Here is a 24,829-nt window from a genome sequence, read left to right on the forward strand (position 1 = left end):
ACAAATCGCATATAAATCATTTAATTTACGTAATAATAATATCTAAACAATTGCCGTTCATTTATTTGAAAAATATTAAGTCCGTAGCTTAACAAAAATTAAAACCAAAACTAATATTTAAAAATTTATCACGATTTTAGATCTTAATTCAATCATTCTAAAGATCTATACTAAAATTCCGAAGGAAAAAAATTAACATATAGTTAAGAAGAGATATTGAACAAGATTTTTTACTAATGATAATAAAGGGGAATATTGGAGAATGTTTTATGTTTTTGGAATTTGAAATTACTTTAATAAAATGATAAATAAATTATGAAATCAGAGCTAGATGACTAACTATAGATCTAAAATAAAATTCATAATAAATTATATCAGAGTCATATATTATTGAGCCGGGTAATTCAAACTATGCAAAATACGCAAGATTCGAAAGAAATTATTACTATATTTAATTAAAATAATTATTATTATGAATATGCACTAAAAAAATTCCTCAATTAAGAGAGGAGTAACATAAAACATATGTTTTATTAATGTTCAAATGTTTGAATTTATAATAACAATTTTAGCTGGATTATTATCCTTTATTTTTTATCTATTATATAAAACAGTAAAAATTAAAGAACTAATTAAGCACGAAAATGTCTCAAAATTACCTTTATTAGGTATTTTTATAAAATTTATATTTGAATTCTGGTGGTCATAAAAATATCTCAATATAAAACTTATATGCTATTCTTAAAATCAATTTTTTTATAGATTTAGAGTGGGATAAGGTATTCCAAAGATTTTCAAAAGCTATTACATTCAAAACTGTATCTAAAGATATTGGAGATGTGAATGAATCAGAAATTAAAGCTCTTATTAAATACCTTGAACAAGGTTCTAATTCAATATTTCTAAATTATTAATGTTTTACTTTTATGAAGTATTTAAATATAAGAATTCAAAAAAACAAATATATTTTTAAGATATATAAGTTCAGTTTTTTCTATCATTATTTTATTGGAAATAATATGAAATTTATATCTTGTTCTATCTTTATACTTTTACATTTCTAAAATTATAATTTGTAAGCCCTATATATATGTGTTATATAAAGTATCAAATCTTTTTAAAATTGCAAATTTAAGAATTTTTACTTTCATTGATTAGGGAATACAATTTGATAATTTACATTCAGACCCAGCATGGAATTAAAAATGATATGGCTTTATACATTAGATTATGTTTAAACATTTAAAATTACTAAAATTTAAAAAAAACAAATATGACTGAGCCAATTTTTAAAATTATATCAATCAGTGAAATGATTATGAAAATCTTATAATTGCTCATTTAGTGTTTATTTATATACTTTCAATTTCCCTTTTAAACAATTTGCAATACATAGCCAAAATTTATCAACATATAATGAACTAAAAAATACTTGCTCCAGGCTTGAAAATTAAATATTGTTTCGCTAAAATTTTGACCACTGTAGTCTATATTTAGTCCCCCTATTAATTCTAACTTAAAAGCAACATGCAAATTTTTTATATATGAATTAGTCTATACAAAAGTCCAGGCCGGACCATGCAAATTGTACCAATGCAGGTCTCCTATATAACTTGTGTGATTAGAATGTTTAAAAAAATTTTAATTTAATATTTTGGTGATTTCAAGAAAGATTACTTGGGCATCAAGTCTAAATTTAATAATTTCTAATTTATATAAAAAAAATAAATTATCAGCAGTATAAGATTTGCAATCTAATTTTTAAATAGTTAAACATTTTAAAAGGGGGTACATTATTAATTTATTTTTCTGGCACCCCCTATCTTTAGGTCTTGGCATAATTTCCTTTTATGATTTACTACAATTAGTGAGAGTCAACCAAGACCAGCTAAGATCTACCCAATCAGAATTGTTTTTTTTACCAAAAAATATAGTCAGTTGCATTCTAATCAAGTTTAGAAACCATATGATTTCCAGTTATTTTATTTTCCAAAATGGTCCGGACCGATTTTGACTGACAAGGTAACTAGACTCCATTTAGTTTTCTAAAAATATGAGTCGGTTTAACCCAATCAAAATATTACACGAAAATGATAAAATAAACTGAAGAACCCATTTTTTTTTAAAAACATATAAATCGATTAAAACAAAGAAAAATATCTTAGAAATTTTTTTTTTCCTCGGTGAATATTTTAGCTCCACTTTCCAGACAAGACGAGCAATGATCGATTTTTTTCTTTTGATAGAAATCTTCAATTAAGATTATAAATTATTTATAATATAAATGATCATACGACACGGATGCCGGATTTTTAAACTCGATATTATTCGTATCTCGAATTATTCTTATATTTTTGGACGATCTATTCTGCACTCTATTGTTAAATTAATTAATAGTTATTAAAACAAATAGAAATATATATATATTATACTATACTTTTTAAAGAAAATAAAATGAAGGCCATAGCATAATTTAAATATTTTATTTTAGAAAAAAATATGTTTTTTGTTGTTGTTGAAGTGTTTCACCTCTACTTTGACCATCTTATCTCTCACTTTTGCTTATAAATATGGCTTGGAGGGGGCTCTATAATTTTCTTTAAAAATTTTTTTTGCCTATGAGGATAGGTATTCAAATTTAACACCTAAAAATAAATTAATATAATTTCATGGTTGAGGGGGGGGGGGGGGGGGTGTGAGGTTCTTAGTACTCCTCCGCTTCTATCTCAATACACCCCTGCCCTTATTATAATACTACGTAATAAAAAATAACTTTCATTTTTTTTCATACCCTACAAGAAGCGGTTAATGATAGTTACTACCAAGTCAACGTATACAAAATATTTTCTTAATCTAACTTAATGGTTCCGTCCTTGGGGGGGGGGGGGGTTGATATATAGGAGGCCGGACTCAATCATTGCTGGGATTCGAACCACATAACCATCGGATTGGTAAGCGACACTCTTGCCGACTAGATCACAGGTGCTTTCCAAAAATCACGATTTTTCAAATATATATTATAAATATATTTGGTAGTGCCTATCCTAATGAAAAATAAACAAAATACAAATTTGACAAGGTAACACCTTAAGGTAGTAAGCATCATTAACCTATATTGTACGTACCGATGACATGACGTCACGAATGACGTAGTGAGGATATCGGAAAATTATATTATAGATTATGTACAATTAACCGAAAAATGATGGGCATCATGGATAAAGTGTAAGGAGCAAATACAAATATGTAAGAAAGCTCTGAAAGCTGCTGTTGAATTAGTTGGATATTTGCCCGAAGGAAATTTCCAAAAATATGGACGATAAATTTAAAATTTTTTAAACTATTCTTTAACATTTTAGCTATCTTAATGTTGTAAATGCAAAGGGATAATTGTAGTGCTGCAAAGTAACGACGTTACTAACTCCGTTACCTTTTTCGAAGAAAAAGAACGCCATTCGTTACCTTCTTCTAGAGGTAACGAGCAACAGTAACTCGTTTCTTTTTTTGTGGTCGTTTACAGCACTAGATAATTGTGCTTTGCCCCACATAAAAAAACGAGTTTCATAATTTGGAAAGAAAACACATAATTCATCAATCATGCCAAGATTTTATAATTTCTCCACTTGAAGAGAAAAAAAATTAAAAATACGTTTGAAAGATAAATAACTATCCAAATACATGTGCTCGGCACTGCTGATTATTGGAGCTACCAATACAAGGGGGATCATCTTACTAATAATGATTTTGATGAAGCATGTGACCTGATACAAGAATTAGGCATTTTATCCAAAGAAATGATAAATCAAAATATTTTTAGTGATATCGTAGATTTCAGAAGTCAAAACGGCGGTATATTTAATTCGCCAAAATATGCGGAAAGTAATCAGATTTTGAGCCTCGAGTTATTGGAACGGGCTTTGCCCACCTTGAGCATTAAGAGAAGTGTCTACTAATGTCTTAATAACAATTCCTTGTTATACTTCCTTTTTCAGTTAGGAATTGGTAGGTTTGGGGTAATATTCGTACGAAGGAATCGATTGAAGATCTTGAAAAACAGGATATATCGTAACCTTTGATTGATTAAGAACGAAACATTCTTGTAGAATATTCTGATTCAAGTAAAAATGCCAAATGTTTTTTAAAACTAAAATTAGCTATGCTACGGATTATTTTATAGAATTTTTACGTAGATTCATTATATATAAATACTATATAGCGTTGTTAAACGGCTATTTTTGAGCCGAAAACGTCTAACTCGCTATTTTATCCAGAGAAATATAACGTAAGTCCAAAGATTCTGCTCATAGAAGGAACAAAGATCTAGACATATATTGTCGAAATCTCGAGGCCTTAGGCAATATTTTTCTGGCTAAAATATTGATATTTTATATATAATATTATCCTATAAAAAAAAATATTCATTTAAATTTGGCCATATTTGACCGGCCAAATACACATCCCTATTTTTTTTAAATATATCACGAATTTTTGTATAGTATAAGGGAGGGATTTGGGGAGGTCTTATTCAAATGATTTTTTCATTTCGGAACTGGAGATTTAAAATGCTAAATTGTCGTTCCGACAGGGCTTCGGGTCTTGCCCTCATTTTACATTAGCGATAATTAAATGTAAAAAATATTTAAAATTAAAAATCGATATTACATTTTAAATTTTTATTTAATTTTTAGTTAATAAAAAAATAAAATATATAAATAATATGGCCACTTCATCGAGGTCATTTTCAAATAAGATTAAAATATTTTGATTTTCTAAAAACAAAATTTAAAGGACGAAAAAAAAAAAAAAATCATTGTTTGAAAATGAGAAATGAATTATTGGTCATTTTTTTAATTTTTGTTTATCTTTATCATATACATATATTTATATGTTGTTTTTTTTCGGCAATGTGTTATTTTTTTTTTCAACTTTATATCAATTTTTACCGGAAATGTATTTCAGCATATCTCAGCATGTTTAGAACACTTATTCTAAGAGTTTCAGACAATTTTTATACGAACTTTGCAAACTTAATATAATTCATATTATTCGATTTTCTATATATATATTTTTTTATAATATAAATTATAAAATGACTCAATGGTTTTAACAACAAAATTGTCGACGATTCATAAGATAGGTAATTCCATACATGATAAGAGTACATTTCCGGTAAAATCCGAAAAAAACGCGCTCAAATAAATGATTTAAAAGTCGTAAAAAAAATAACATATTGCCGGGAAAAACACTTATAAATTATTTCGAGAGACGTTACTTGCTTGTTATTTATTTTTTTAAATTCGGATTAAAATTTAGTTTAGAACTGCGTCCTTTTTCTTTTCTTTCTTTTTTTTTTAGAATTCTATGATAGCTTTCTGAATAAGAATGAATTTTTAAGTTATAAGTATACCTTTTAAACATTATTAAACCGTACAGGGGTGGTTTTGTTAAAGAGCCCTCGGGTCGGTTTTAGAAATCGGCCCGATTCGATTTAAAAACCGGCTCGATTAAGATTATAAACTAAAATAACATTATGTATGAGCCTAAAGGTTTTGCACGTAGCTGGCAGAAAATGCTTGGACATCTATTTGCCAAAATCTCGATGCTCACATAATATTATGAGTAGCGAAGAGAAGAGAAGAGAAGTAGCTGAAATCTTATATAACAACACTATAACAGCGTTATCTAGGATTGAAGGGTAGGGTAAGCACTTATCAAGTTGGTTTTTTTTGTACCCATAAATTATATTGGATGCCTTTTTGGTTAACTTATTATATTTTTTTAAGGTTTTCAACTCTTTTTTTTTATGGATTTTTCCCGGGAGATATTTTTTACAATTTTAATATAATTTTGACCGCTTTTTAAGGAATATATTCTATCATGTTTGGAATTACCTATCCTATGAATCGTAGACAATTTTGCTGTGAACCTTTGAGTAATTTAACAATTTATATATAAAAATAAAAAAAATATATAAAAATTATGATATAAATTATATCGAGTTTGAAAGTTCGTGGAAAAATTAACCGAAATTGATAGGGTAGGTAATTCCAAACATGATTGCATACATTTCCGTTAAAATTAGAAAACGCGCTCAAAATAATTGATTTAAAGTTGAAAAAAAAAATAACACATTACCGGAAAGAAGGCATTGGACGCTATCATTTCTAAGAATATTTTAATTATACCCATCAATCTTATAAAGTTATTTAACTTTTTACCAATTTTACTTTCAAATTCTTCTTTTACGGTTGATATATTGTTTACATTTTTTTAAGGGTGGAGGGGTAGGGCGGGGATTTGTGTAGGGGGGTGGGGGATTTATTAGCTGAAAATGACATTTAAGAAAACAGGCTGATTTGCTATGGAAGGGAATATTCCCTCTCCCCCCTTGGTTGCGCTTACTCTTTTATGAAGGTATTACCTCGTTATGTCGAAATCCATATATAAATAAACCAAAAAAAATAGGTTTTATCTACCTTTCTCCAGTATTCTATTCGGATAAAGGAATATGATGCTCTTGTATAATTTTTTTTTATTTCTGAACAAATCGACAGCCCCGAGTTCATTTTAAATAAAAACAATAGCTAGACCTCACCCCGATCACTCAACCCCACCCTGATCACTTAAAAATATAAGCCAAAAGTGAATTGGTTTTTTGTTCGACCAACTATGCACACGAGAGGGAAGGGTTTTTTTTTTAAAAATCCTTACTCTTTGCTCCACAAAAATTTAAAATCACTCTCATTTACTAAGATTCGTTACCAGCTGTCTAAAAAACATATTATCCTGCCTGCACGCACATTAAGATGGGGAAGGGTCAAAAACCAAGGCACCCATTGGCAGGTCTCTAATGAAAAATTTTCTAAGACAATCGGCTTTTATTTTTTTGGATAACCGAACAGAAAAAAGTGCGACAAATAAACCTATAGATTAGAGGATACGATGGTATAGAGAGAGATGATTTTTTAAAAAAAAAAAGATATAAAATTTAAGTTTTTTTTAAAAAACGTTCACCTTTACATTCAAAAATAAAAATCAAGCTTTTCCAAGGGTGCATTCATGCCCCTGCATTAAGAGGCGCGTGGTAAACGAACTCAGTTTACTATACGTTTGCGATTTTAAGCGTCTCAAAACTCGAAACCTCATAACTGACCCTTCAAAAGATGTCGGAGATTCGAAAAAAATTAAAGAAAAACCCTGGGGCATCATAGCCCATTTGGACGTGGTACCGGTCATACCCGAAGATCTGGATTATTGGAAATTCGAACCCTTTTCTGGCGAGATTGACCCTCCTAACCCTAGTATTCATAACTTAATTTGTAACTTTTTTTTATCTTCTAAGCATTATCTACCTTATTTGTATAATAAATCTCCATTATTAACTATGGGTGTACCTTTTTTTTGGTAATCCGATATCGGTACACTTTTTAAAACCGAACCTTTCAAATGTTGTGGCCTGCAACAACTAGAGAGATTCCCTATATTCGTAAGGGAGGGCCTTTAATCTAAAGCTCATTATTAGGTAAGATGGCGGCATACTGGATGATTGTGCGATGATTAACGGGAAGAAGTTCCCCACGCATCACAAAATGTTTGGCTAAGAGCCGTAAGAACCTAATAAACAACTCAACGTTATCCCTAGACCGCTGTGATGGAATGTAGGTTTCTCTTTACGTGTCCTAAAATTTGAATAAATCTGTTTTCACCGCGAATTATTTCGCCGCCTTCGCTTATATATCCCGACAACTCGCTTTCGATTTTGGTACCAATTAATCTCTTTCGTTGAGGGAATTCAACAAGGCGACCATATAGGAGCAACACTCTTCTGTGGGAAATGTATAGCGTGATCGGTTTGACTTGAAAATTAAAGTAAACTCTATCTTCACAATTATAGAGTGCTATAATTAATCGGCCCACGCGAGAAAGGGAAATTGGCGATCCCAATTATCAGGATCCTACTTAACTGATAGAGAACTACAACCTAGAGCGAGTTTGATAATCAATAATTCATTATTTCATTCTTGGTGTCAATCGCGCAGATTAAAACGCCCTAATACATTCAGTTGTCTCGGGTGTGACAAGCCCTTCTCCGTATTCTTGGCAGGCATTTCGTAGTACATAGCGCCAAATCCTATCAGGCCACCCCTCTAACCAAGTTTTCTTTCTATTTAAAAAATAGCCTCATCAAGATTCAATACACCTTACGATTCTCGTCCTCACTCATTCCAGTGTGACATCATCCTGGCCACTCGCATTTCTAGAGACTGAATGTCTGACCTTAGTGATGTGTTGTGATTGGTGGGAACCCTGTGACACAAAAGATTATAACATTGGCATTCACCCCCCCCCCACCAATCTTACTCTCCTTTAGGGCAAAATGTGTTCGGTAGATGATTAGAAAAAATGTTAATCTCCCAAAATGATGAAAATAAATTAACAAATGAAAAACAGTCATAAGTTTAAAAAAAAATTTGAACCTAAAAAAGAAAATTAAATAAAAAAGGGGATAAAAAGAGAATTTTTAATTGAATTATTTTATTTTATCAATAATTTAGATGACGATCAAGCTGACATACACACACAATGGGAAAATAGGTAATAACTGATGTTATAATATCTATGTTTTTATATTTGCTGTCAAGCTTATCCAATAGGAATAGGGAAGGGAATTAACCCAATAGGGATAAGGGATTATTTTTTTTGAAAAATATGAATAATTATATATAAAGAGAGAATATTTAGGCCTCGTTTATAGTAACCGCGTGTATAGCGCGTAAATCGCGTCGCCTATAAAATACATCACGTTAAATTATACAGCTATGTTTTCGTTTAGCGATGAATTAACGCAACTTTTTAAGAGACGGTTACTGTGGCTTTGCAATTAATATAAAATATCCTTATATTTATAGGATGTAAATGAAATTATCCGAAAATAAAGTGATTGATAATTGCGTTTACTTTACTTAGCTATTTATTAACACGACGCATCATATATTGGTATATATATTTGATGATTTATACGAAATATAATTAACAAATAAAATAATTTGCTACAGAAATTGTCAATAAAATAATAATCAATCATTCACTTTATTTTCTGGTTGAGTTCAGTAAGTCTACAAATGCAAAGTCTTTGTTTTGTATCCCAGAAATCCAATTTATTTATGTTTTTTTTGCTTCGCAATATGAAACGAATGTATGTTAGAAATAAATAAATCACTTTGTCTGGGCTAGTGATTATTGCATTCAATAATCTCATTTACCATATGATTATATATTTTTTAAACAAAAGATACATTTATGGTCGTGGCACATTGGATTGCAAACACGTGGTTCTCGGCGTTTTGCAAGCCTTAGAACATTTCCTCGATGAATCTCAGGATCTTGATAAATTAGCGAATTCTGGATATTTGGGAAATATAGCGCCATTTTACCTAGTCTTCGGTCACGACGAAGAGGTAGGGGGTATTAACGGGGCCAAGGTTATAGCGGAGATGTTAGCTTCAGAGTTGGTAAGCATTAAATTCATAATTGTTTTTTTTGAAGTGTAGTTCCTTGTCATAAAGAGATTTTGACTAAGCTATCCCGGCCCTTTTATGGCATTAGCATCTCGCGCGAATATGATTTCGAATGCGATAATTTCGCGCCAAAAAATTATATTATATTCAAAATCAAGAATTAAAACATACATTATTATTGAAAATGAATGGGGAATATACTATAACAATTTTTTAAAATCGCGTCGAAATAGACTCGATTAATCTAAAACTAAAACACCGTGGATTAACTATTATAACGTTCTAACTCAATTTTTTGGTCAAACTGTTATCCTTAGGTCTCCCTTCCAATCTCATTTACTTTTGTCTTTTTTTTCACACCCTCATTCAACCAGATCTTAATCAAGAGATAGGCAAATAAAACTATGATTGTGAATTATTTATATCAAACTCAATATTAGTCGAAAGGTGCCTCCATTACGGTTTAGTCAAATTTTTGGGACCTACGCTACGTCGTGGAGGATAGACTAAAATCGGTTGAATCGGGTTTTAATAGGAAAACCATCGGTTGAACCGTGTTTTAGACTAAAGCGATATGTTAAACCGTTTAAACGAATACTATGGCGGCTTAGCTTGATTCGTTGCGCCTCGAAGGGATGTTTCCAATTAACCGATTTCGCAACACTCCCTTAACCCCTTCTCTCCCTTTTTGGTGATATGGATATAGGACTATTCGCCATTTTTGACGGTTTTCTTCTAATTTAATTTCGAAAAAAAAAATATATTAATGATTCATATTTTAGTTATGTTGTCCTTGAATTTCTTCTTTAAATATTTTTTTTTAAAAAAATATATAAATTAAATGAACTTTTATCGATTATTTTTTTATTTTTTTTTTATTAAAAGAGGCTATTAAAAATAAATAATTGTTAATGACGAAATTAAAATTAATATTTTTATTGGATATTCAAAAATACATAAATATATCTAAAAAGGGAGGAAATATGATTTGTTTTAGATTCAAAAATAAATATTTAATCCCAAATCGTTGGATATTGTAATTTTGTAATGAGAAGGGAAGAAAAAAAAGTGATATTTATCATCGAAAAAATAATCTTCATAAGGGTAATTGAATATGATTGGTCATTAGGGGAACCAATTATAAACGGGATGACCAATAAAAATATGGCTTCTTTTTAAATATAATATCAACATATTGTAATATCTAGAATGACGATTCATTCTTTAGAAATGCGTTGCGAATGATCGTCGAATACAAATCAGCTGGTCACCCGCCATCTTGGTTTCACATAATATTTTTTTTTATAATATATATATATAAATGAAACTAATATTCAAGTTTTCAGAAAATTTTTATATCAATTATTAAATTGGAAACCAAGATGGAGGCGCAACCAGCTGATATATACTTACGCATTTAGAGAGATGGTCAGTCTAGATATTAATAAATGACATTTTTTTGATGGAACTCTCCATTAAGCAACCTTGACAGTTGCGTAAATTATAGATAATTTTAAAAAGTAAATTTAAGAAAAATAAACGGGTTTTGGTGTAGCCTATATTTTTTAAAAAAAAATGTGCTCAAACCGAACTCGTTATATTTTTAGGAAAGTGCAGACATAGAAAAGCCCTTGTCCTTCATCTTGGATGAAGGAACGAATGTTTACACAGATTTACCAATATTGCCGCTTGCCAATGGACCTAGGAATGTTGCTTGGTATATAATATTTATTTATTTTTACTTACGTAACATAATTCATTCCGTCTTCTATCGATTCGTTGGTTTATTTTATTCACGCACTCATTTATTACCAAACTACTTATATAAAGCACATCTTCAAATAAAATTACTTGAAAGGGGTTTACATTTACACGTTAGCTACCCCTTCTGGAATTCTTGCCACCATCTCCTTCGAACATCCTCCAAATCTCTAATCGCTAGCTTTTGGGTACTCCCCTATTTGAAACCTACTCTTACGCTTGCACACTATCTCCGTAACCCATCTAATCACTCAGGTCCAATAACACAATTTTACTTCTTTTTTTGTCACATATTTACGATTATCATTTTCATACAATACGCATCACGGCGTTGGTTTCTGCAAGTCTACTCGCGTTAGCGTGTCTAAGGTAAGAAGGGTTAAAAATGGGCTCAAAATTCTGATCTTTTATGCAATTCAACCCGACAAAAAAAACTTTTTCAATCACTTTCGTATACGTTTTTAAATGAGATTAGCAGTATATTCTGGAATATTCTTTTGTGGCAGGCACCGTCAGTTCAACTCCCGAGATAATCTATTTAACGTCTTTTCCAAATCGATAAAAACATTTACTAAGCAAAATAATGGCATCAGTAAAACAGATCCAAACTAGTTATCAGATATATTTGTCTCCTCTTTTATATTTTTTATACCTCCTAAAAATTACCGCTATCTTACATATCCCCTTTTTGCTTTGTGTTATCTATAAATCTGGTTTCGTACTACAATGGCGGACACTGAAAATTCTGCCGCGCTTGTATTAACATCAAACGTCACCAATTAGGTAGGTTAGTGAAATGTGGATATACTGACTTTATATATGAAAAACTAACTTTTCACGGATATTTTAAGAGGAGGTCCTAATAGGAAAGTACACTAAAATCGAGTAATGTTTAACAATCAAAGTTTTGAATTTTAATGGATAATTTTATTTACGGGTTAGTGTGTCTAAAAGGTTGTCATTTTGAAATCAATACTCAAATAGTAATGCTTAGTAGATGTAAAAAATTAGATTAAATATAAAAAACGCGTACCTGAATATTCCGAGACCTAATTAATTAGATTAAATATAAAAAACGCGTACCTGAATATCCGAGACCTGGAACGCGACAGAACGAATTTTTTAACCGGAAATTGAATAGGAATCCCGTTGTTTTAGGGTCCCCAATTTTAATATATTATCTTTTATCGCTAGTTTTGGTGGGCATGGTTTAAATAAAAAAAATTTTAATGGTTTTATTTGTTTTAATATCAGCATAAGTATATCGGAAAAGAGTACGGTTAGATTCCGCCTCAGCGTCAATATGAACGCTCACCAAACCCATTCCAAATGCGAGGGGCACGGAAATGAATTTATAACGGACCTTAAAAACGGAAAATTCATAGGTAATTTAAGAAGATTTTTTTCTTTAAAAAATTCTGGCAGGTTGTGGAAATAAAAATCTATTCGGTTTTAATCAAGGGATTCCTTTTTTAAAAATAAACTATTGATTTAAATCAGATTTTATTTAATTTTTCATTCCACCAAACATATCACTTACAAAATTCACTTGTCATTTTACTACAAATTAACTTTTGAATTTTATTTTAGCAGTTTTAATACGTGAAAATTAAAAAAATAAATTATTTAAATACACCATCTCTAATATAACATTTTTGATATCGAGGAGCTATCATATAGATAGGATCAACGGCCAGATACTTTTTGGCTGAAACTGAAATCGGTGTAACGTGTGAAAATGATCTATGATATTTCGAAATCTCACACCATCAAAATTCCTCGGATGGTTGTGAGATTTTAATTTAAATGCCCCCCCCCCCCAATGTTTTTGAAGCGATAAATCTAATATAAAAATTTTCATAATATGAATTTTAAATATAATATAGAGATATCAATGGTACAGAACCTAACTGTTTAGCATTTATAATCAATGTTTTAGAATAATATTTTAATAATCCTTTGTAAGAGATATATTGATTTAATTTCAAGAGGAGATTTCGAAATCTCACGGTTAATCACTTTCACACTTTACACCTTAATCGATTTCGGTTGAAACTGGGCTAGTTGAATTCGGTTTTTATACTTTAGTCGGTTAAGACCGAATACCGGACCTTTATCTTTGTTTATTATAACTAAATAAATAAATGAATAAAGAACAAACCAACTCGAGGGTTTACCATTCATCCATCCCTCCTGCTGAGACCGCCTTAACTATTTTGGCTCGAGCTATCAGGCGAGTGACCCGAGTTCGACATCCGATCGGAACCAAAGTTTTGTCTCGAGACAACGTGGATGTGTTCAGCTTTATCTCCCTAACAATAGCACCATACATGAAATCTATGTGGCAAAGGGTCGTTTTCTCTCATCCCGATTTGTTTAGGGGATTCGTTTGCAAATGGTAAAAAATATTTGTATATTTTTAAAAATAATAAATGAATGCATGTAGACAGAATCTCCAACCCCCCCCCCCCTTGTTTAAAGCAATCGGTTTTATGTCAGACATTGATCTTTGAAATAGTATTAGGTTATCGCTGTAGGAGAGATTCTATATTTTATAGGTATGCTAATTTTTTTTAAATGTTAGAAATTTTAAAGTGCAGAAAAAAATAGAAGGCCCCTTGGATATAGTTACAGAACATCGGAAATCATTAAAAGATACCTTTAAATTGTATTAGATACAGGTATGAGCGAAAAAGTATCTAGATACCCATACAATTACGATACATTTTTTATTATTCAGTTTAATATTTATATATATATATGATATATAATTAAATGATTATTAAAATTATTATTGTTTGTTTTTTTAATAAAATATTCTCATCATCGAGGAGTTATCCTCATTTAAACTCAAAAATTATTGTCTACTGGTGTGCCGAGAGAGAGGGTGGTATTATACTTTTATGAGTACCATCATAATATTCGGATAATTTCGTAACATATAAGCCACACTTCTGGCGCGTAGCCGGGAATTTCCTACGAAGGGGGAAGAGGGTATAATTTTATTTATATTGAAATGATTTTTTTTGGAGCGATAAAAATTTATTAGAACTAATTATCAGACAATATATATTAGAACTAATCATATTTGAAAATATGATAATTTCGAACACTTAATAATATGAAAATTCAAAATATTGAGAGCGAATATAATATGGATAAAAAGAATATTATAGCTATATAAACCGGTTTGTAAATCAAAATAAATATAAAAATTAAACATTTTATAATTATTTAAAAAAGTTTAATAAAAATATCTTCTGTTTTTGGGGAATTAGATCTCGATGAGTAAAGCTAATTTATTCTATCATTTTTTAAGATATCTTAATTTTGATATAGGTTTTTATTTTCTGTAATGAAAGAAAAGGTCCTCTCATTCGTGCTTTTACTAATTGGTAATCATTGTCAAAATATACAATAATTTTAATAATTTGGAAATAAAATATATTTTAGAGTATGCAATGCTTCCATTTTTATTTCTTGGAGGATTATCTGCAAGACTGGATCTTTCATTCATACCTTTTAAATTCTGAAATTAATTGACCTTCAGATACATTTATGTCCTATGAATAAAAATTTAGCTAAATATTTAATTTTTTTTTCGAAGGAATGGGAATAGTAATATAAACCCAACAAAATGGTGACAAAATGTTAAATTGATAAGTTTCTACTCTTCCTTGGCTACGCCAACGAATTAGGGGTTAATAACTGTGAAAAAAATATTTTTTTAAGGATACTATTGGTTATCAATCATTATAAAATCTGTAGATGTTCATGTCACTCAAGCATTTAATTATTTACCTCTGGGGATCTAGTAGGAAACACGGAATTTTTAGACTTTAGTTTTGAAAACCTATATATATATCCTATTATGATTCACCTTTTATAGTATCAATAAACCTTACGAGTAATCATTTCCTCATACCTGCTAAATTAATTTAAAACTATATTTTACAAGTTTTAAAGGTACATTTTAAATGTATCTGTATACAGATTTACAAAAAAACCATTAATTTATTTTAGGATATTTGCTCGCAACTCTATGCTTAACTCTTGTCAACGAACAACCAGTTGTGTTACCATATTTCAAAGTGGAATCAAGGATAACGTCGTGCCCAATCATGCTCACGCTGTCTTGAACCAAAGAATTCATCCCTCTCAAACCCTCGAACAAGTAATAGACTTATAGTTTCACCTACCCCTTGTCTATGCTCATAAGTAATGTTTATACCTAAAATCAGGGACCCTAACCGTTATTTATAACGGTTCAGTATGTAAAAAATTATAATGGTTACGTAAGAAAAAATTTACAAAGGTTCGGTTCAGCTAATTATAAAGGTTCATAATGGTTTATTCCGGTTAGAAATTTTTTATTATTCGTTATTTGATTCGATTTTACGAATACGAGTTAAAAAAATTAGATTTGAATCGGAAACTAATAACTAATTCGAATAACTTTACTTATTCATAAATATTTAAAATTATTTATAAGTATTTAACATGTTCCTTTACAGAACTTTTTATTTCTACATCTATAAATCACCTTTAAAAATTTAATAAACTAATTTTTCCAGAGTTTGATAAAAAAAAATTTTTTTTAGAAAATATCTTTGTATATTTTTTTAAAGAAAGATGTTTGATCAAATTTTACCTAAAATTCCAAATAGTACAAAAAAACCTTTTATAATTTTCATGCACAAGAAATCTTTCAAAATGAAATCATAAATATTTTAAATAATTCAAAGATTCATTCAAAATGGATTTTTTTTTCCCATTTTTGAAAATATTTTTAAGAGAATTTAATTTTCTAATCGAATATTAGACGAAACAAATCGAATAATGTTTTTATTATTCGAATCGAATAGGAATAATGCAAATTATCGATGCATATTTTAGTAGGTATGTCAAAGATGAAACTGAAACCCCGACCTACAATTTAAAAGCCGTCTTAAGTTTAGTCCAGTTTTTGACAATTCACTACTCAAATGAGTCGGACCAAAGATTTTTCAGATTTAAAATTGAGATTCCGAATTCCCCATTGATATATCCCAATTAAAACATTTTTTTTTAAACTCCCATTTTTCCTCCGCAATATTTGTATTTAATAAATTAAAACTGCTTTATAGAGTCAGACGCCCTTTTTTAAAAAAAGAATATATTTATTTAGGCTAACTCAATATTTCATCCAGAAAAATATTACTCAAGCCCGAAGATTTTGCTCATAGAAGGAACAAAGATCTCAACATATATTATCGAAATCTCGAGGCTTAGGCGATACTTTTCCTGCTAAAATATTGAGTTAGCCGTTTAACAACACTACTTACTCCTAACACATTATTATCATTGAAAAGGCCTTCCTCTGCTATAATGATCCGATAATTTGAACACCCCCCCCCCAACTAAAATAAAATAATTAGTGTTTTTTTATATAAAATTTAGACAGATAACCATATTTATTTATTTTTAAATCGGCAATTAAAAAGGTAGCTCAAATTAACGCCAACGCCATTAACGATACCAGAGTCAAAAGCCATTTAACTTGCGCTGGTCCTACCGTGCCCGTCTCCAGCATTCATTCACGCTATTTCGAGTCCCTAGCCACTATGATTAAACAGATATTTGGCTCTGAGACCTTGGTCTTACCCAGTAAATAACACGACAATTTTACAACTTTCCTTATTTTATTTCTTACATTTTTCCTTGAGGAGAAAAAATAGGATTATTTTTATAAGGGTAAAATTTCATATCACTCTTGAGCCAAATAATTGTTCAGTTACTTGCCAATGGCATATAATAATACCTAAACTGATGATTCATTCATAATAACGCATTTTAAAGCGTCATCATGTGAACCACGTGACACTCCATCTTGGTAAACTATTTAGGATCCAGAATACTTTAATTTATTTGAATTTGGTTTGATAAATACATATTTTCTTATAAGAATAGCCTTGAAATATATTATTTTCATGGTTGTCAAGTCGGTCAATTGATAGGAGTAGAGTCAAATACTCTAAAAAATCTGCATAAAAAAATTTATTACAAAATTAAGTTAATATCATTTTAAAAACATTTATTTGAATTTCTGATCAAATATCAGTCAATTGTAAAATACACAACTCTGATTATTTTTTTTTATATACTATGTATAACTAATATGGCGTTCTCAGTTGTTTTTCATTGATGTATACTTGTAATGAATTCATCGTAAGTCTATGTATAATTATATGACATTGATACTTGCATGAAATAATATATTTTTTAAAATATTATTTTTACATATTAAAATAAAGTAATATTCCCAGCCAGTACTGATTCTAAACATTTTAAGGATTTGGCTGATGATTTGTACAGATTTTCACCAGTTAAAATGTTATCAAGTGACCTAAATAGAGTCCATGGCATCAATGAAAGGATTTCTTTGTTAAATTATGCTCAGTGTGTTACATTTTACTATCATTTTATAGTGAATAAAATGTTTGCAGATCAGAAGATTGAAGATTAATAATATATATTGTATTAACTTAAGCTAAAAAAAATTTTTTTTAATCTAATCAACATAAATATAATAATTATTATAAGCCATATTTGGAAAAAATTTAATTTATAAGATATAAATTATTATTATAACTAATTCCTATATTTAACATTTATATTCAATATATTTATTTATATTTTGATAATGAAAAGATCATTTAGTGGTAACATGTAATTAATAAATGGAGATATTTCACATACATTTGTAAACATATAAAAACACTATACATTAAAAATATTTTGTTAAAAGCTTATTTTTTTAATAATTTTGTTTCATGATTTTCAAATTTCATTAATTTATTCCAGTTTTGGCAATATAATTGCAATATACCCTTCTTTGTCAGGCTTTATAGACATAAATAATTATTAAATTATATAATTACTTTTTGCAATAATAAATCAGGGTTAGTAATAAGGTTTTCATTAATTTCAATCAATTTACCTTCACATGCAGGGTATATCTTATAAATATTTTCTTCTGTTTCAATTGTGCATAGTAATGAATTTAATTTTATCACTTGTGCACCCTTAATATATACTTTTATATAATTAACATGCATTTAAATAAACTTTTTTGCCTTTTCCAGAAACCTTGTTTTTAAGCCTATTAACTTTCTTTGAAATTTGAAAATCTATATTTTTAATTTTGGAATCACTTATTATTAGAGGATGAGATGGTGCTAATGTGATAACAATTATTCTATTATAATAAGTTATAAATAACAAATAATATATATAATCAAACTTATTTGAAAACTTTAACAGGCATATATCATTACCAATGAAATCTTAAATAAATATATATATATATTTATAAAAATTAGTTACCTTTATCGATGATTTTTGTATAGTATTTTTCGTTCAGTTTACTTAAATTATCTTCTTCATATTCCATAAAACGTACTAGTTTTGCTAGAAATAATTAAAAACCTATCATATCACCTGTCAGGATTGACAGATTTGTCAAGTAATAATAATGATGAAAAAATATATGTCATATTAGATGATGAAATGATAGATAAGAATCTGATGGATGGAGAAGGAAGAAAAGGGTTTACAAACTAATTAAATTTTTTTTATCCATTTGAATTTAATCTTGACTTTATCGAAGTAAAACAGCGTTTCTACTGCAGGCAAATAGCCAGAAATTTTTTCAGGATGTGGATAATTATTTTTAAAATATCCTAAGATGAACATTAAAATTTGATAATGAATTATAGTTATTTAAAAGAATCATTTCGAATACTTAATTATCGGTATTTGAAATCGGGTTAAAAGTTTTAAATCATAAAATTGCGCTGGAAAAAAATATTTAAATTTTTGAGCATATAAAATATAAATAAATTTATAATAATTATTGATTAGAAAAAATGACCCAATTTTAAATATACAAATTATATTTTGAAAATACAAATTAAGATTTCTTTTTAAATTTTATTATTGATATACTTATCGATTGTAATTCGATATTTATTTATAATCGGGATTATAATTTAATTATATTCCTATATGTTTCTAACATTATATTCTTTTAAATTTAGCACTTTTTTTAAAAATTTGCACGGGATAAAATAAAGAAGATGCATCTTTAATTGGTGCAAATGATGAAAGTGGTGTTATATTTAGAGAAGCATGATTGATGGTATTCAATTATCAACGTTTTAAGAATCAACTAATTTTTTGAAAATAATTTTGCTTCCCGATCAGATTTCTATGTCATAATAATTCCTAATCTTATCTAGACTTGTATAAATATATTAGGATATTTTTTTATAAGTAATGTTATTTCAATAAACAAATAGAAATTAATACACGTCATTTATTTTTTGAAAGATTCTAATCCACAAAATTGTGTGATCTATTTCGCTAATAATCTACGGCTTTCTAATAAACTGCAATTGGGATGTGAATCTAGCATACCTAAAAGGGTGTCTATTTAGGAGGTAACATTATATCAAAAGCCAATCTTGGCACTAAATTCTTCAATATCTTATAGTCTGGAGCCTTTTAGCTTATTTACTGACAATAATATAATGTCAAACGGAATCAAGGTCAAAAATCCGATAATTATTAGCCCAATTAATTTTCAAAAAATGTCTCATTTGTTTATGGGTCCGATCTTAAATGTTTAAATAAAAAAATATAATAATTTTTTTAAATTTAACAAAGCCACAGCAGGGTTTCTTATTCAAATTCGAAAAGATAACTGACAATCAATTAGTATTATTTAAAAGCCCGATTCGGGATGATTTTAAAAAACGGCCCGATTAAGAATATGTATTAATTTCAATGTTACCAATATTAATTTTAATATATATATAATTATTAGTTTATTTTCACGATTACCTTTATTTTTTATTCTCCGCAATTTTTACAAAATGAAAAATAATAAAAATTAATTAATTAAAACAATAACTTCAAAGCTTTTATCACCCATTAAAAATAATCAATAATTTATAACATTTATTTATAAAATAACTAAAACTCGCGATCATTTATTTAATAATCATTACTCAACTAAAATTCCGCAATATATAAATAACGAATCCTTCGACACGCTCCCACCGTAAATAAATCCCTTGATAGCTACCTATAATTCTTCAATTTCCCCACCGTCTTTTCGCATCCTCCTATCAGATGCTTCATATCTCAGAATCATTGATCATTACATCCCACCAACTTCCCAAGTCTCCTTCTAAACTCCCCACATTACCGAGAGCGGCCTCGAGCTCCCACAACTCCTCAGTTTCCCTCAATCGTTGATTTTCACCCACATCCGCTGCTTCCTGTTTCTCGCTTCCATATCGTCAGAATATTCCCCGCTGCCACTCCGCTTTAATGACATTATAAAAAATATTTAAATAACAAGTCGACCGTGGACTGGCCATAAAAATCAGCCCAAATCGAGCCGTTGAACCACTAGAAAACCATTCGTTACCTTCTTCTAGAAGTAACGAGTAACGATAGCTCCCATATTGTCATAATATTCCCCGCTGCCACTCCGCTTGGTGCTTCATCTATTTCCATCAGATCTTCGACAGGCCAGAATTGTTGTTCTCCACCCGCCACCCTTTGACTGTGTTCCTGTTCCTCCTCACATTCTACTCTTCTCCTTGTTCCAGGGATTTTTGCTACTGGCCGGGACTGGGACTCTGCTGTTCTTCCTATATATCGTATTGGCTCCGTTCGCACGTTGCTTTCCCTCCTTTCCCAATTCCAGGGACACCGGTACTGGAGATGTCCCCGCCTTTGACAATGGTTCGGGTCGAGCCTACCTTTGCAGATCTCTAATTTATATCTCAAAATTTAAGGTTTTTTAAATAATTAAATGCATTATTAATTGGTCGGGGCTGATATATTTTTTTTTTCAAAATATATTCCATTAATAATAAATGATTGCCCAAATTTAATTGACTCCAATCATTTGTATTAAAAAAGAAAAATTATCAATATTTAATTAATAATTTTTTAAAGTATAAATTATACAAAAAAACATATAGGAAAACTATTTCGTTTACAATATAGTATATACTATATTGTAAATTATCTTAGGTCATTGGCTACCAAATATTCATCTATTCATAATGATAATCTTGAGCAACTAGGACTATTTAACTAATCGAGAAAAAGAGCTTAATTCCTTATTTTCACCTTCTTTCTTTCTTTTTTTAATTTAGAGATAAAAATGTCTTCGATTTATGGAAGATAATAAGATTTTCCTAAACTTTCAATATAGCTAGAAAGGTCATGTGCGTTCCAGCTACGAGCACACCCAGCTAGCGTGTATTTTCCATAGCTGGGCTCACTCTAAACTCTAAAAGATCATCATTATGTCCTATAAATCTAAATAAAATAATATTTATACGTGATAATTATTACTTAATAAAATCAATTAAATTATAGTTATAAACATTATAAAGCATAATTTTATTTTAAAAGTGTTTCCAATGAATTTATAATTTTAATTAAGAAATTTAAGTTAGAAAAATATTTGACGCCCCCGTACCGCAGCCAAATTTGTGGCGGCATCTAAATCGATTTGCCGCCGTCAGCCTATTGTTTAGAAAAAAAGAAACTCCGCCAGCGTCTACATGACAGGATTTTCACTGGATGCAAAACCCCTTCAAAAACCTTTGCCTACCCCCCTATTATTATTTTCACCTTTATAATTTTATTTATACTCTTTTCAGAGAATTTATAAATTAATACTCTTTTCAGAGTAATTTATAATCTATCTCTACTACCAACTATCGATATTTTGCGAATATAAAGAATTTATTTTTTAGATAATAAATTCAATTAAAACATCCATTATTTACAATGAATTAATTATTATGGCATTATGAGCTTGCTGATATATCTAAACCTTTTAAATTAAAAAGGATAGCAGAAAGTTTTATATGGAAAACAATGTGTATGATTGTTTGCAATGTATAGATTTGGTTGATAATTGTATTTTAATATTTCTATAATAAAAGTATTAATTTTTATAGCAATAAATTTTGTCCTATTTCATCTCAAAAAATTTATCCTACTCCCATTAAAGCAGCCTACCCCCTCAAAAAATAGGATGCAAACTGTTCCTACCCCTCCCGCTCATGTAGACGCTGAACTCCGCTGCCGATAACGCTGTCAGCGTACAGGTCTATAATATATAAATATTTTTTTAAAAAGCATTTTAAATAAACCTAAAAATTATGCACATTCGTATACTGGTATTTATGCATTAATTTCTTTTATTACTTAATTAATAAAAATGCTGATTTGTTTGAAAGTTAAGTAAACATACTATTTTTTAATAAGAATCTCTAATTAAGAATCCAGCCAGTGGCGTAGGGTGTGGGGAGAGGAGGAGATGTTTGGGAGTTTGACCATCTACTAAATTGTTAATAAATGCTTGAAATTAAAAAAAAACAATTATTTTTTTGTTTTTAATTTATTATAAATAATGATTGATCTGAAGAATCTGATAATTATATTATTTTTTTAAGAAATAAATTTTAAATTATTTTGCATTGTATAAAACTTGCCTAGTTTGTCATATTCCAATTTATATATATTTGTCAATATAAAAAAAACAATCATTAATTTATTCCTATTTCAACAAATGTCAAGCACAGACACAACAACTATACCTTATTACAATATTGGAGAATCTTCTTGATAAAGGTATAGATATATAAATAATATATTTCGTTCTCCTAGTAAGAAAATATTTTTATATTATCCAGTTCAATCACCAAACATACCTACTAGTGTTGTCAAAAACGGCTAACCCTATATTTCTAGCCAAATATGCAAGCCTAGAGATTTTGCTAATACATGACAGAAAGGTTAGGACATCTATTAACGAAATCTCGATGCTTGAGTAATTTTTTTGGGTAAAATATTGGATTAGCCGTTTTTAAATATAGAGCCGTTTAACAACACTATAGATGAAGCTCATCATCTTCATGATGAAATGGATTTTTATTTTGATACTTTTATACTTATTTGAAGATATTTTTATTTTATTTTTCGCGATCTTTATATTTTTCCCTTAGAATTAAATTTATCCTGCCCTGCAGATTTATTAGTATACGACCTGGCAAGCCTGATTGTTAATCAGTTTTTTTAAACAAACTCATAATATATTTGAGGTCTTTTTGATTAGTGCTATATGATAATTTTAAATACAACTGTTCATATTAGGAAAGTTATAAACTTTAATTTAAAAAAATTATAGACAATCTTTGTCAAAATGATGTTGCAAACTATGTATAACATAATTTCCATGATGACAATGAAAAATGAATGTTATTGAAAATCGTTGGGAGCCTGTGGGAATGGTTATAAATATCTAGTGTCCTAAAATATGAAATATTTTGCATTCCAGTTATCATGGCTAAAAAACAATGAGCAGAGGTTTGTTCCCACCCCCTCCCCATAAAAAAATTATGGCTACGCCATTGCTACATTCATTAAAATATATTAAAGCACCTTAGCATATTATATTTTAAAAATATCTCCGAAGAAATGTAAATATTATAACCGTTAGGGGGAGTTTAATCCATTGTATATTTATTTATACGTTTTTTATTTTATTGTATTATATAATATTTCTGGAATTTTTTTTTAAAAAACTTTTTAATAGATATTATTTTTTTAAAAGAATTTTTGTAAATTTTGTAGTAATTATGTTGCCCTTATAGATGTAGGAAAACGAATGTTATTTTTATTAACTAGTATTAAAATAATCGTAGGAAAGCCCGATTCAGGTCGATTTTAAAAAACGGCTTGATTAAGATCAAACCAAAATAACATTATGTAAGCCTAAAGATTTTAGCTCATAGCTGACAGAAATAATTGGACATCTACTTGCCAAACCTCAATGCATACATAATATTATTTTAAGTAAAATCTAAATCGGGCCATTTTAAAAAATTGATATAAATCGGGCTTTTTAACAACACTGAGAAAATATTTTGGTTGTAAAAACTCGACTCTGTCTTTTAATATTATAAATATACATAATTTTGACCGTGAACTAATGACCTTTATTTCTAAAATTTTTTAAAAATATATTTATATAATTTTTTCTATTGCTTCTTATAAACAAAAAACTTAATAGAATAAATTTAAAATGAAATTTGATGATTATTATATTATTATTTTTAGATATAATTATCTTCTGTTCTGTAAACCCAACCCTATGGACAACACTTGAAAAAAATTTGGGGCCAGACGAGGCAAAATTATGTTTTTTAATATATTTATTGTATTCTGATATTTCATTGAAGGGATAATCCAAAAAGTATGTTTTAATTTAACGACTCAATTATAAATAGTTATTTATTTTGTTGTTAAACAACTTATATAGGACTTGTATTAAAAAAATCAAAAACCGTACCGGTATGGGCAACCTCAGTGCCATCTAGTGTTATTAGGCCCAATCCGTATCGATTTTAAATGACCCGAAAGATTATAACCAAAATAATAAGATTTAACTTATAGATAGCATGAAGGCTTGGATA

The 24,829-nt window shown here is 28.9% G+C and overlaps 2 protein-coding genes across 3 annotated transcripts; one reads left to right on the forward strand and one right to left on the reverse strand.

The window, feature by feature from the left end:
- Positions 1–537: 537 nt before the first annotated feature.
- On the forward strand, positions 538–17,834 carry LOC135922978 (N-fatty-acyl-amino acid synthase/hydrolase PM20D1-like). The gene is made up of 11 exons (XM_065457547.1): positions 538–668; positions 763–885; positions 7,041–7,301; positions 8,556–8,595; positions 9,293–9,512; positions 11,126–11,235; positions 12,534–12,664; positions 13,434–13,677; positions 15,303–15,453; positions 16,763–16,925; positions 17,573–17,834. Exons 1-11 carry the CDS (start codon positions 545–547, stop codon positions 17,782–17,784), a joined length of 1,779 nt encoding a protein of 592 aa, XP_065313619.1. The 5' UTR covers positions 538–544; the 3' UTR covers positions 17,785–17,834.
- A 125-nt stretch (positions 17,835–17,959) lies between these two features.
- On the reverse strand, positions 17,960–18,714 carry LOC135922979 (protein Abitram-like). Of its 2 annotated transcripts, none has more exons than XM_065457549.1 (5): positions 18,645–18,714; positions 18,562–18,604; positions 18,387–18,516; positions 18,259–18,343; positions 17,960–18,161 (listed from the first exon to the last, which is right to left on the reverse strand). In XM_065457549.1, exons 1-5 carry the CDS (start codon positions 18,709–18,711, stop codon positions 18,157–18,159), a joined length of 330 nt encoding a protein of 109 aa, XP_065313621.1. In that variant the 5' UTR covers positions 18,712–18,714; the 3' UTR covers positions 17,960–18,156. The 2 variants fall into 2 exon arrangements, with proteins under 2 accessions (XP_065313621.1, XP_065313620.1); XM_065457548.1 differs by having other exon boundaries at positions 18,200–18,343.
- Positions 18,715–24,829: the final 6,115 nt, after the last annotated feature.

The sequence above is a fragment of the Gordionus sp. m RMFG-2023 genome, chromosome 1, assembly GCF_954871325.1.
Source record: "Gordionus sp. m RMFG-2023 chromosome 1, tfGorSpeb1-WG-v2, whole genome shotgun sequence".
Lineage (NCBI taxonomy): Eukaryota > Metazoa > Nematomorpha > Gordioida > Chordodea > Parachordodidae > Gordionus > Gordionus sp. m RMFG-2023.